Raw genomic sequence first — 15,184 nt, forward strand, 5'->3', positions numbered from 1 at the left:
CCCCCCTCCCCAAAAAAAATAAAATAAATAAACCCAACAAAAAAAACAACAATGTGCTGTTTATAAGATTTATAAGGTAATTATTGTATTTGAATTTTGTATTGTGCTTCCAGATAATTAGTTTTTTGGACGCATTCAAGCTTGCTAAGCAGAACATCTTATTATAATGCTCTTTCATATCTGTTGACCAATATTGATTTTAACCTTTCCATTTTTGGTCTATTTTGTAAAGACTTGTTCATTGGACTATAAAAAAAATACAATTATCTTTTTATCAAGCTACCTTGGGTATGTGCAGGTACCTATAGGCAGCACGCTGAGTGTGTAGGGCCATACTTTTGTGTGAAGGTCGATGGAAAATGTCAACTCACAATGAACATTAATTATGTAATTACTAATTTCATCCATGATCTTGTAGCAGTTATAACTCGTTAGTCATCAAGGGTTTGGATGTATGTTGTGTTACTGGGAAGCCAGACTCCGCAGTATTGATTGCGACCCTTCTAAGTTATAAGTTATATGTGTTAAAAAGCCATTGATTACGGCTAATGTAAAAACTGAATGTTCTTACCTAGATAATTTGTTGACAGACTTTCAGCTTGCATTGGTCACAGGCAACCGTAGCACAACAGGAGTTACTTCCCCTCATTCTTTGTAAGTTTTAACCTTAGTGATTTGAACAATTGAATCACTCGTAGGACTGCAAGAGTTATCTCCCCTTGTATTTGACTACTGGTGTCTGGGGTAACCTATATGTTTTGACATTCAAAAATGGTGATAAAAGATTTTTTAAGACATAACTTATGGGGTTTTTATGAGAAAAAAATGGAAAAAAAATGAAAATTCTTGAAATGTCAATACTGTTTCTTTAATAATTAAATCACTTATAAAAGACATTTTAATGTTATCCTACATAAAAACACTTCTCTAAATCATTTCGCTGACCAAATAAATCTAGGTAACTGTGAGCCTGTCTCATGAAGGATTATTCCTGTAGCTCTATCTCATGTCGGGTCATATCAAGGACGACGATATTCACTCAAGTTCAACACAAAGCAAACTTTTAACTCTTTGATCCCTGAAATTTCATAATGAACTATTCCAGCCTTTGGAACGGAAGAGTTCAAATGTGTCTTCAGGGGTGAATGAGTTACTCCTGGGGAAATGTAGAATTGGAAATTCCTACATGTGAAATTCAAATATACATATTACGTATATTTGATAGCTACATGTTTTATTACTTATGTAAGGTTACATACCACAACTCAAATGTAATTCGCGTGAAATATAGAACGCTATCTTATGCTGTGGCTGATTGTTCGTCCTTGCCTTTAGCACGTAGTGTAGTAGGTTCATAAACTCATTCACCCCTGAAATTTCATATAAATGAACTATTCTAACCTTGGAATTGGAATACTTCAAATGTGTCTTCAGGGGTGAATGAGTTAACACAGCCAGCTATCATTTCAGAATTTATTTAGATCAATTCATTGGACTTTTTAATTAATTTCTAGTTGCATGCACTACAGAGACTTTATGGCTCCATGCTGGTCTCAGCTGTTGTAGTGACGGTCGAGTGGTACTTGATGGTGTAAGCTGACTACTTCATCGAACTTGGTGCATTCTGAAGTGTAACATGCACAGCTATATGTCGTTTTACCTGGCAACCTCTGGCAACCTCCCCACAACTTCAGGATATTGAGTTCACCAATTCACCCCTTAAGTCACATTTGAACCCTACCAAATCAAAGACTGGGCAAGTCCAGTTTAAATATGTAGGGGTGAATGAGTTGACTCTTCAGTCACTGTGGCTTTGGTTTTTCCCTTGATGACAGAGCAGTAGTCCTGTGTCCTGTAAGCTGGTACTGAAGTTCACACAGCTCTGTCTAGCAGATTACATGTCAGTAGCTATGATATTGAAAGTAAAATTGTCATCATTGGTCTGTGTTACTGAATCAGAAACTTTTTCATTTTAGTTCTATTTTTGTATATATGGTAGTGATAATTAAAGCTAGTGGACATGAACATACATGATAGCAAGCCAAGATATTAGAGGGAACTCATAGTAAGGAAGTGGAGATGATCAGAGCTAGGGAAGGGAGACAATCTGTGCTAGAGAAGGGAGAAAATCAGAGCTAGGGAAGGGATATAGACAATCTAAGCTAGGAAAGGGAGGCTATCATAGCTAGGGAAGGGGGACAATCTGAGCTAGGGAAGGATACAATCTGAGCTAGGGAAGGGATATAGACAATCTAAGCTAGGAATGGGAGGCTATCATAGCTAGGGAAGGGAGACAATCTGAGCTAGGGAAGGGATATAGACAATCTAAGCTAGGAAAGGGAGGCTATCATAGCTAGGGAAGGGGGACAATCTGAGCTAGGGAAGGGATACAATCTGAGCTATGGAAGGGATATAGACAATCTAAGCTAGGAATGGGAGGCTATCATAGCTAGGGAAGGGAGACAATCTGAGCTAGGAAAGGGAGACAATCTGAGTAAGGAAATTCGGATAATCAGAGCTAAGGAAGGGAGAGAATCATAGCTAGAGAAGAGAGACAATCTGACTGAGCTTGGAAAGGGAGGCTATCATATCTAGAGAAGGGAGAGAATCATAGCTATGGAAGGGAGAGATTCAGAGCTAGGGAAGGGAGACAATCTGAATTTGGAAAAGTAGGCTATCATAGCTAGGGAAGGGAGAGAATCATAGCTAGGGAAGGGAGAGAATCGGAGCTAGGGAAGGGAGACAATCGGAGCTAGGAAAAGGAGGCTATCATAGCTAGGGAAAGGAGATTATCTAAGCTAAGGAAGGGCAATAACCATAGCTAGGGAAGGGAGAGAATCAGAGCTAGGGAAGGGAGACAGTCTGAGCTAGGAAAGGGAGGCTATCATAGCTAGAGAAGGTAGATAATCAGAGCTAAGGAAGGGATATAATCATAGCTAGGCAAGGGATGAAATAGAGATAATCAGAGCTAGGGAAGGGAGATAATCATAGCTAGGGAAAGGAGATAATCATAGGTAGGGAAGGGGGATAATCTAGAGCTAGGGAAGGGAGATAAACATAGATAGGGAAGGGAGATAATCAGAGTAGTAAGTATTATATATAAACATATATACAGTACAAGGTGCTTATGCTGGAGAATGCTGAAGGCAATTTAAATACGAAAAACTGGATCAAAGTGTCTACTTACAGTTTATAATGTGGAGAGGATAACCACTTTCTGTATTGCAACTCCAGTCCAGAATCCATACCAGGTGTCCTAACTAGACTCGCCCCAGCAGATATACTAAAATGGCGGAAAAGGAAGAGTTCAAATGTGTCTTCATGGGTGAATGAGTTAACATTATGAAGTTCAGATTTTTGCTGGTCCAGAACGGTATATGCATCCATGAAATCAGGATATTTCTTAATTTTTTAAACCTTTTTTTCATTTCAGATTGCCAGAGTCAGGATGTTCCGGATGTGTTCATCGAAGGATTACCGACCCGCGATGTTCTGGGCACGACTAATGCTTTGTTTATTTGCAAAACATCAGGACCTGATGATGGGCAAGATCCACAACTCAAGTGGTTTGATCCCAACAATAATCAAATCCTTGAGAATTCACAAGATAAACAGTGAGTCTTTATCAACTAAATGACCTTAATTCTTTTTATTTAAAAATCGCTTTTTAGCTCACCTGCCCGAAGGCCAATTGAGCTAATGTCATGGTGTGGTGTCAGTTGTCTGTCAACTTTTCTTTAAACAACTTCTTCTGAAGAACAGACAAGCCTAGAGTCAAGATATTTGTCTGAAAGCTTCATTGGTAGGAGCCCAACAAAGTGCTCGACCGAAAATGACTTTGACCTACTTTCAAGGTCACAGGGGTCAAATGTGTCCAAAACTTCATAGGACTTCCTCTGAAGAACTGGGGGGTATAGAATCTTAATATTTGACTGATGGCTTTCCGGGAAAGAGCCAGACAAAGTTTGAGAATGAAAATGATCTCAACATACTTTCAAGGTCACAGGAGTCAAATATGTCAAACGCTTCAAACGACTTCTGAAGAAGAACTGAAAGATATAGTTCATATTTGACAGGTAGCTTCTTTTGGTTGAGCCCAACAAATTTTAAGAATGAAAATGACCTTGACCTTCTTTCAAGGTCATATGGGTCAAATATGTCAAACACATCAAACGACTTCTGAATAATGGACAGGCCTAGAGTCATGATATTAGGCTGAAAGCTTCATTCTTAAGAGCCCGACAAAGTCTGCGTGTGAAAAAGTTTGAGAATGAAAATGATCTCAACATACTTTCAAGGTCAAAGGGGTTAAATATGCCAAACACTTCAAACAAATTCTTCTGAAGAAATGAAAGGCATAGAATCTTAATATTTGTCTGGTATCTTCTTTGGATTGAGGTGGATGAAGTTTTCAAGTGAAACTGACCTTGACCTACTTTCAAGGTCACAGAGGTCAAATATGTCAAAAACATCAAATGACTTCTTCCGAATGATTGAAAGGCATAGAATCATAATATTTTGGTGGTGGCTTCTTGGGATAGAGCTCATCAAAGTATGTGAATGAAAATGACCTCACTTTAAAGGTCACAGAGGTCAACAACACTTCAAAACAACTTATTCTGAAGAACAAAAATGCATGGATTCATAAGATTCCGCTTGAAGCTGCTTGGGATAGAGCCATCAAAGTTTGAGAAGGAAAATGACCTTGACCTTCTTACAAGGTAACAGGGACAAATATGTCAAAACACTTTAAACAACTTCTCCTGAAGAACCCAAAAGCATAGAATCATATAATAATATCTGGCAGGTAGCTTCAACGGATTGAGCCGACAAAGTTTGAGATTGAAATATTTTCAGTACAGTATAATATTTAACGAGAATAATTTGCTATGACTGCTTAAATATCCAGGTGAGCAGTACAGGCCCTTTATGCCTCTTGTTTAGATGTTGGTTAGTGCTATATTTGATACAAATAACAATGTTGTGTGAGTAAGTTCCATTTAGGAAGTGAAAATCTCAATCAGTTGCAATTCTTTCATAGTGACAAAAATAGTTTTGACCCTATACATTTGGCTGTTATATATGACATCTGGTTTTGATGATGTTTTACATAATTACTGAATGAGATTAAAACAGTTTTTCCTTGGTTACAGCCTGAAACTACAACCGCAGACATTGCGTAACGTCCTCAATGTGCAGCTGGAGAACATCACCATGTCGATGGCTGGTATCTACACGTGTAAGGGCGTCATTGGATCAGAAGTGAAAGAAGACACGGTCACGCTGAGTGTTTCAAGTAAAATATCAATGCCTTGTGTTTTAACTGTTGAATATATAGCCCACTATCATCAGATGCCTGTTGTACGTGGTCTGATGAGGTCCGTTCTTAACCCATTCACCCCTAAAGTCACATCTGAACATTTGAACCTTACAAAACCAAAGTCTTGGCAAGTCCAATTTCAATATAAAGGGGTGAATGAGTTAACAGTTCTTGTTAACGTTCTTTCTGAAGAAGTACTGAACATATTCTACTCGTATGTAGGGTCCTCTGTGTCTGTAATTGTGCCTGTGTCATTTTGTGTCTGATTGGAAAAACAAAATGGCCACAAGACAACCTTCTTGGAATGATAGTTCAAGTTTGTTATCATTATTTCCCAGAAAAAGAACTTGACAAATCTTTCTCAGATATTATATATATATGTGTTCCTCTTTGTCTGGAGTTGTCAGTGTATTATTTATTGATTGATCACAAAAACAAGATGGCTGCCTGTGTAATTTTGAGTCTTGATTGGAAGAACAAAATGGCTACCAGACAGCCATCTTGGAATTTTAGAGTTCTAGTTTGTTATAGCTATTGCTCAAGAAGACCTTAATAGATCGTTCTCAAATTGCATATGTAAGTTTCCTACAGTCTACATCAGTGCATGAGTCAATTAATACCTATATGAAAATACAAGATGGACACCAGGCAGCCATCTTAAATTTTGAGAGTTCAAGTTTGTTATTGCTGTTTCGCATTAAGTAAGCAATTCCCTTACTTTGAAAGGACGCACTCATAACCCAGCTACTGTGTCAAATTTAATCAGAAGACAAGACTTTCAGTCCAACGGAGAATAGAACTAATAAAGATCTAAAGATGGTGGTCACAAAAATCGCTCTGGGATATGTCTTTGTTTTTTTTACATGATTGTGGAAAGTGGTGAATCTGAAACAGAGTTCTTCAATGTTGAATTTGACGCAGAGAGTTCTTAAATGTTGAATTTGACACAGAAAGTTCTTAAATGTTGAATTTGACACAGAAAGTTGAATAATCAAGCAGTACTGTTTCTGATGCTGCCTATAATAACAAATAGTAAAGACAAATTGCTTTTGTCACAGAATCTCTTTTGCTCTCTATCCTGTTTCTCTCTATATTTCAATTTCTGGTATCCTCACTCGTAGCCCAATCTCGGTCAGAGACGTCCCGAGAGTGTATTATTTCAAGATTCCAATATTAAGGTTATATGCTACCTTATACCCTATACACATATTTTTCGGCTAGAGTTATCTCTCTTTAAATATTTTAATGGACTATTCTAAATTCATAAATAACTCTTTATTATCAATTAAGCAAGCCATATGTAGGATTTGATTCCTTATCATAGCACTAAATAAAATTGAACATGGCACACATTTTAGATAAAAACAGCGTAAGACATTTAATTGTGTTTACTCTTGTTTGATATCACTGTATTGTTTCCCTCACCTTACAGCTCCAATTATTATTACTGGTATTAAAACGGAGCAGCACTTCACCCAGGGCGAAGATGCCACCGTGGCGTGTTCATTGAAAGGTTCTAGCTTTACCATCGCCTGGCTAGACAACAACCGAAATGCTGTCCGTTACGGTAAGTTATGAGGTCAGGGTCAGAGATCATTGAGAGGGAAGCCGAAGGGTGGGGCAGCTGGGAAGCTGCTGCGGAACTCAGGTATCCATTGAAAAAGATTAAAAGAAATAAAAGATTTAAATTTCAGATGTGGATTCCACACAAAAAATCTTTTTTATTAGTTTGTAAGAGTATTGATCATACTTTAATAATATATTGACAATCTATCTATTGTATCTATGATATTTAGGTGCATATTTGATAGTTCATCATACTGTGACTTGGCAAAATTCAATTTCTGATATTTATAATTCAACCCTCGGCAAATTTGTGCGAAAGACCAGAAGGCAATTATCATTTACGCCATAGTATTATGATATTTCTTTGCCTGTTACCATCAGATTTGAGCGGTCCAAATTAAATGACCCTTTGTCCATTATGAGTCTGATCTGTCCAACCGTCATCTATCCATCCTTATTGATAGATCCTCTGTTTTTAGCTCACTTGCCCTCGTCAATATTTACTATAAACAACTTCTTCAAGGTAACCAAAAAGCCTATGATGATGATATTTATAGCCAGTAGCATGCTTGCATGAAGGGCTACCAAGTTTGTTCAAATGAATGACCTTCATCCATTTGCAAGGTCACCGGGGTCAAATATGTTCAAATCTTTTAACAACTTTTTCTGAATAACCAAGAGGCCAAGGGTAATGTTATTGATCTGTAACATGCTGGGATAAAGGACTACCAAGTTTGTTCAAATAAATGAACTTGACTTATATTCAAGGTCACAAGGGTCATATATGTTTCAAACCTTTAAAACAACCTCTTCTCAGTAACCAAAAGGCCTAGGGTGATTGTATTTGGCCAGTAGCATGCTGGGATGAAGGGTTACCAGGTTTTTGAAACAAAATTACCTTCATCCAGTTTCAAGGTCACAGGGGGTCAAATATGTTAAAATCTTTTAATGACTTCTTCTGAATAACCAAAAAGCCTTTGGGTGATGGTATTTGGCCAGTAGTGTGCTAGGATGAAGGGCTACCAAGTTTGTAAAAAATAATGAACTTGAATTATATTCAAGGTCACAGGGGTCAAAACTGTTTAAAACCTTTAATCAACTTCTTCTAAATAACCATGAGGCAAGAATGTTGATTATGTTTTATATTGAGACTGATTGGAACAAATAAGATGGCTGCCATTTTGTTCTATTCAAATTGCCCTTTGACGTGGTTTGTTGTCCGTCCTCAAACAATTCTTGTTATCACTATTTCTCAGAAAGAACAGGAGGGACCTTCCTCATACTTCATATGTAAGTTCCCCTTTGTCCATCGTTATGTATAGCTTTACGGAAGGAATCGGATAAACATGATGGCTGACAGATGGCCATCTTGAATTCTGACAGTTAAGGTTTGTTATCGGTATTTCTCGGAAAGTACTTTAGGGATCTTTCTCAAATTCAATTGGTAAGTTACCCGTGGTCGCAAGTTGAACAAATTTGCTTTTGAGACTGATTGGCTAAACAAATCTGTGGCCGTCTTTGATTTGGACAGTTTTAAGATTTGCTATCGCTATTTTACAGAAAGTACTTGAGGGATCTTTCTCAAGATTTCTTATTGCTATGTTGTGTCACAATCTTAAATGAGGTCAAAGTGACCTCAATTTGACCTTTGACTTTCACCTCATGTACTAAATTAAGTTATCCCATGATTTCAGTATTAATGAGAATGTGATGCTGATTAAAATTTCACCCAATAGTGTGTAATAACAGCTAGATGATCATTACAGTTATGAATTATAAGGATCTTTTTAAAAAGTTGTGATTGAAAGTTGTGAACAATTTACTTTTTATTCATTTATTTATTTGTTTTTAAGATTCATTATTAAAAATGATCAGTTCATTTAATCAGAAGTAATTTTGTGCTGATGGTTTGCCCCGAGTCATTGGTTGGTAATTTTTGCATGTATTTCCTCAGATAACCCGCGGATGACACAAAACGAAAATGGCCTTGCGATTAAGAACATTACAACGTCCGACAGCGGTGTCTACCAATGTACGATCAGCACGACTTCTACCTTCAAGAGTGTAAATATCAACGTAACTGTCATGGGTAGGTATCAAAAAACATTATCAAGTCTGGAAGAAATGTTGAAGTTCAGACAAAAAGACCTGAGTAAACATTTTTGTAATAATGTTGTGTTCATACTGTAGTATCAGGTAAGAGGCACAGTAGTCTAGTGGTAGGACGCCGAACTCATGACTGATGGGTTGCGGGTTCGAGTCACGGCACTGTGTTATATCTTTGAGTAAGATAGTTTGCTCCGCTTGTTCCAGTCTACTCAGCTGTAAATGAGTACGTGGACGGGCAGTGCTAGCATTATAGAAAGCTAGCTGTTTTGTCATTCAATGAGTAAACAAATGTCATAGTTTTGCATATGAAATATATAAATGTTGGTCAGACCTGCCCATGTAACCACCTTTATAAAGGCGTCATTGTAGTGATTGCATTGTGAATTGAACCTGTATTAAGAGACCACCTGTGTTAAGAGACCACTTTTTTTGACTTAATGGGTCACTTAATATAGGCTAGCACCTATTGTGATGTCATCAGTTGATAAAAAAAAAAAATACTACACAGACTTTCGGATAATTTAGCTTATTTGGTCTAAAGGACCAATGTGAGCTGATGCAATACTGTGATGTTCATTGTCTGTCAACAATTTCTTCAAACAACATCAACCAAATTTGACTGGAAGCATCCCTAGGTAGTGAGAATTCAAGATTGTACAAATGGAAGGGCTGACCTCCCCACTTTTTCAGGATCAATGTGTTGTAATTATATCCCTTTGTTTACAGAATCATTGTGTGATTGTCTCCCTTTGTTTACAGATTCAATGTGATTGTCTCTCTTTGTTTACAGTGGAACCTGTCATCATTCAGTCCCCTTCTCGACAGGAAACAATCACTGGCGAATCAATGAGGATGGAATGTAGAGCTACTGGTATCCCTGAACCCAAATATCGATGGTTTAAGGTAATACCTCCAACAAAATAACAAACACCAGAATATACACTTGGCTTATCAAGAATATTAATGTAGGGTGGCTAATTGTACTTTCTGTTAACAGAGCATTGTTTTAATTCATTCATCTCTACATATTTAATCTGGACTTGCCCAGTCTTTGATTTGGTAAGGTCCACATGTGTCTTTAGGGCAAAATGAGTTGAACAGAATTTGACGTCCCTTTTTCCACATGAACTGTGTAAACTACGTTAACAATCGGGTCGATTGGTCGAGTGGTTAACACTCCGGGGTTCGATCCCCCAAGTCGTCATACGCATGGATAGATATTCAGAGAAAAGGTTTTTCTCCTGCCCACACAACTCCTATAACCCAGGTGGAGTATAAAATGGTCTGAGGTGGATGTTGCAGTATCTGTGCAGAAGCATTCAAGTGAGGTGGCACTGTAAATGATGCCGTTGGAAGCACGGTCCCAATACAAACAGAACACATTACATCTACAACACACGCAGGCATATACACGCATAGGGAGATATCAGCCAGGTGGCATAGGACTAGTAGTTAGTGCCTGATAAGGCAGCTCCTGGGTATTCCTCAAAAATTGAATTGATTAATGTATATGTTAATTGTATTAATTGTATATCTATGTACTGTAAAGCGCTTTAGAGTGGCTTATGTTAGCTAGATAGGGCGCTGTATCAAATGTTGTATATATATATTATACAGTCTCATGTGACAGTCTCAAGGAAATAGATGTTTGACTTGTGAATTGTGTGTTACAGAACGGTCAGACTAATGCTCTGGTGGACGGTGACCGCTTCACAATCAATGCAGAAGTTGGTTCGTTCGTTATCAAAGAAGTGATTGAGGACGATGAAGGAATCTACCGGTGTGAAGCCTTCAATGATGCCGGAAAAGCTCAAAACGAGGCAGAGCTGGACGTGCTAAGTAAGTCGAAAAGAAATTCGCCAAAAAAACTTCATATTTTTTTTTTTTTTATCATTTTTTTTGTGTCATTTTTTTTCTATTATTTTTTGGGTGGGGGCGGGGTTGTCCTGAATGTTTAAAAGAATAAACCAATAGTGTTTGGTGGTGTTCGATTACCTGCAAGTTCAATCTATGCAGGGTAAGTCGACTTCAAGCTTGGTTTGACTGAAAGCCTCTGCCACCATCAGTTATCTATATTCCATTGTCAATGTGTTAGGGTTAAGGATACCAACAAGTTACACAATAATGTCACTCTGATAAATAACTAGCTGCTTCCTACCGTCTCGGCTAGGCAGAGTTTCTCTTTAGCTCATTCGGTAGAGTGTAAGACTAGTAAGCCAGAAGTCCTGGGTTCGACTGATCATTGAAAAAATAAATGAACTCTGTTACAATAATATTACCATTATCAACTATTTTGAAGTATTTATTCAAGTCATTTTAAGATGAAATATTCCATAATAAATCACACATACATTGTATTGCCATGCATTTAAGGGAATAGTAGTTTCCGGAATTTAATGTTTGATAACTTAAAAAACCAAGCAAACAGCTGAGGTTGAACTAGGGTCACCTTTTCATTGCAAAGTCTGCACTACATAGCCTTGATAGACGACCGTTCATGAAAAGAAAAGCAGACATTGCGGGACTTTTATGAGAAGTTATAAAGATTAACTTAACAAAATATAATCAACAACAGTGTTCTGAGTGGAAATCTAGGATTCGAACCCTGGACCTCTGGTTGTTTTACTATCGATCAAACTGATTGAGCTACCTCCTCAACGGAAGTGTCCTGGGCCGTTTTCGACTAAACGGTCAAACCGATCAGACCACTGATGTTCGTTTATTAAATAAGGTCGGACCTAGTAGTCTGATGCTGCTTTCAGGCGAGCCTTGACAAAGCCTGGCAAGGCCTGCATACACATTTGCAGGTCTGCCAGGATTTATACCTAAAAATTGTTCCATTTAAAAATTGTCAAACCGGTTGATCCGCATAAAGGAACAGGCCCCTGGTCCAGTTATGCTACAGATATATCCAAACGGTAGTTAAGGGGAGGTAACTGTATGTTGAACAAACAGAAATCGGAGTTGGATACCACAAGGGTATTGAAACAGAGCTCCATCCAAGAGTAATAAATTCAATAAAGTAGACGAAGGAGTATCAACACCAAGGATTTCTTTATGGTAGACGTTTTTTCGTTGACAGTCTACCGTCATCAGAACAAATTTACAGTGGTGTTAATTGTAGAGCTAAGGTGATATTAAGATAGTATAAGGAAAGAAAACGTGGTTAGGAGGTCAGCATATCAGTTTCTCTCATTGTGTAAGATAGAGATGTCCAGGGTAAGAAAGGAGTGTAAGAAATTTCTATTGAAGTAATGAAATTAAAACCTTTAACGATATAATAACCGTAACGTTAGAAAGATGACATTACATTTTCTGCGCAAACTTTGTTTGGGTATGCTAAATCACGCTGACAGATTCATTTTTGTCAAAATGGCTCAAGAGGAAAAATTGATATTTTCAAAATGGTCGCCAGTCCAAACAGATTTTCATGGTTTCTGAGCTTATTTTGGTAGTTGGAACGAGAGAAAAATTCTTCCTCATGCCCAAGGGTGTAGGATAGAGAAATTCCACCCTCAGGGTTTCTGGTGGAATTATATATGTCACAGTTATGTCATTCTTAAATAGGTCATTGTGAACGTTATCATGTTAAACGGATTTCTTTACTACAACAGTCCCGCCTTCCATCCGAGAACTCAACAACATGACTGCTAACGAAGGAACCTCAGTGACACTGCGCTGTGTTGTTAGTGGCAATCCACTCAACTCTGTCACTTGGCGGAAGGGTGATATCTCCTTCAGCACCGGCAATCAAGATGTAAGTGAATTGGATTTCATTTCTGTACCTAAGAATAACATGTTTCAGTAGTTTTGAGTTTAGACGAAATTTTTGAATCTAAAAATAAAAGTAACACCCAGGAAACAAAAGTCAAGCATAGTAAAAAGTACAAAGTGGAAAATAAATCCAGTTGCTGAAAATCTTACGAAATTTCAAAACATCCTTTGGGAATAACCGAAACGTCTTACACAAGTACCAAAATATCTCGGTACAGAAATGACTTGTTAAGCAGTGAATTGTTAGGTCAAGGTCATGCATCCTGGATGTCAAGGTCGGCCGTTATTCAGATGTCATTAAGGTCACCTATAAGTTGTCATTGTCATACTTCAGATGTCAAGGTCATGCAGTCCAGCAGCCAGTTACATTGTCAACGTTTTAGGGGACAGGGTCACATTTTCTATATGAAAGATATCAAGGTCATAGAAAATAAATCAAGGACATATAAAGGATGTGAAGGTCATATATTCATCATGTCACAGGAGAGGTTTTAGACCGTTACAATTACAGGTACACTTGTAGTAAGAATTTGTTTGTTCTGTCTTAAGGTGGACGGAAATTCTGGTGACACTGTTTCTGTGAAGACTAATGTTCGTGAGACCGACTTCCAAGAGCAGAACGAACGCATCTCTGAACTGACCATCAACAATCTGGTGCCTGGCGATGCAGGGTTGTACGAATGCCATGCCGACGGTGGCAAATCTGGCACAGCCGAAGGGAGCAGCCTGCTGACCGTCAGATGTTAGTACATTAGTGTGTCTTGTAAAGGTCAGAGGTCAAATCTTACACAGTATCAAAGGACTAACGTAGTATATCTTGGCCAATGATTGGCAGGTAAATGTCTATGTAGGTCCCCAAGGGACAAACAACAGGCAGATACTTATTTTTTTGTGTATAAAAGACAGCTTCCGTGTATGGTCTTGAGATCAAAGGCAAAAGCACTGTGATACAGGGTATTTCAAGAACAAAATGTATTTCCAAACAATTTGTTACATACAAATTGATTCAATCTGACCAAATCCCAGGATTTCCCCTGCCCAAATGACTCGCCTTACCACAAACTTTTCTTAGGTTTGACCTTTGGTAACACTCCTGACCTTTGATCTTTGTGACCCTTGACATTTCTTACAGATAAACCTGTGTTTGCCAAAGACCAGACGGAACATAACTACACTTGGGCAGGACAGACCGGTGTTTTGCGCTGTACGACGTTTGGCGAGCCGCTCCCCAATATCGTCTGGTTTCGTGATGATGTCATGATCCAGCAGGGCCAGAGCTACTTTGACCAGACTGACCGACAGGTGGACGCTGTCACGCGTGAAGGACTCCTGATGATTAGGGTGGACTTTGGGAATGAGAATGAAGTCTATACTACATATACCTGCCAGGCAACCAATGATATGGGTGTGGGCCGGAAAAACATCTCCCTCATCAAGTCAAGTAAGTCTGTTGTCATATTTTCTATAGTGGTGAATGAAATAGTGATTTATCTCATTCACCCCAGAAATTTCATTATGAACTATTCCAAACCTTTGAAATGGAAGAGTTCATATGTGTCTTCAGGGGTGATTGAGTTAAACGACTGCACTTGATACTGTTCCACTCTTTCTGTTCAGTTGAATCTGTAACATCTCAATAATGGACGAATGGTCCTTGAAAATGTGTTTAATTTTCATTACATAGAAAAAGGAAATATAGTGAAAAAAAATATTTGAAAATAATCACTAATGTTGAACATTTCTCATTTATGTAAAGGATGTAGTTTCATATTGATTGTCTTTATTCATGACTTTTGAGACCACCAGTATGATTTGATATTACTTTTGAGATGGTCCCTATTGTTACAGGTGTGCCAGTCCTGAGGGAAGTGTCCCAACTGGAGTTGACCCCAAAAACAGTGAAATTTGGTATTGAGGTTGGCTCGGTAACCAATGGACCTGCACCGACGGCTGTTGTGGTCGAGTATGGCAACGGAAATGTCTCTGAAATACCTTTAAGTAAGGGAAACAGCTCTTCAACTGTGACTTATAATGGATTGAATCAAGAATGTAACATAGTCATGTCATGGAGTGTAGCATACAAAAAGAGATAACCTTGATCACAATGTGTGAATTTTTCAAAGAGAGATAATCTATAATATAGGGGGGGGGGGGATGTTATGTTGCAGCATAAAACGAAGGTTTATCATACCCACACACTAGTTGTCGTGGGTATTTATCTTCTCTACTCCATGATGTCATCACTCAACTGTGAGATTATGATCTATGTGACCTTCACCTCAGGGTCAAAGTTAAATTACATGCCAATCAGATATATACTACATATTGGTTATATTGTCTGGTTCATGATCAATAAAGTTTCTAAATATAGCTAAATATAGATCTACCAAGAAGATGTAATTTTTGTTTGTATGA

At 38.1% G+C, this 15,184-nt stretch overlaps 1 protein-coding gene across 1 annotated transcript in view; it reads left to right on the plus strand.

The window, feature by feature from the left end:
* Positions 1–15,184, plus strand: part of LOC110464521 (neural cell adhesion molecule 2-like) — a 192,290-nt gene that overhangs the window by 133,749 nt on the left and 43,357 nt on the right. The window contains exons 2-11 of the mRNA XM_021519773.1: positions 3,370–3,614; positions 5,154–5,296; positions 6,753–6,887; positions 8,841–8,975; positions 9,786–9,898; positions 10,669–10,834; positions 12,610–12,752; positions 13,319–13,511; positions 13,902–14,210; positions 14,618–14,767. Of these exons, the coding sequence (XP_021375448.1) occupies positions 3,370–3,614; positions 5,154–5,296; positions 6,753–6,887; positions 8,841–8,975; positions 9,786–9,898; positions 10,669–10,834; positions 12,610–12,752; positions 13,319–13,511; positions 13,902–14,210; positions 14,618–14,767 (1,732 nt within the window). The remainder of the gene's footprint in view (positions 1–3,369; positions 3,615–5,153; positions 5,297–6,752; positions 6,888–8,840; positions 8,976–9,785; positions 9,899–10,668; positions 10,835–12,609; positions 12,753–13,318; positions 13,512–13,901; positions 14,211–14,617; positions 14,768–15,184) is intronic.

This window comes from Mizuhopecten yessoensis, unplaced genomic scaffold (assembly GCF_002113885.1).
Source record: "Mizuhopecten yessoensis strain PY_sf001 unplaced genomic scaffold, ASM211388v2 scaffold11005, whole genome shotgun sequence".
Lineage (NCBI taxonomy): Eukaryota > Metazoa > Mollusca > Bivalvia > Pectinida > Pectinidae > Mizuhopecten > Mizuhopecten yessoensis.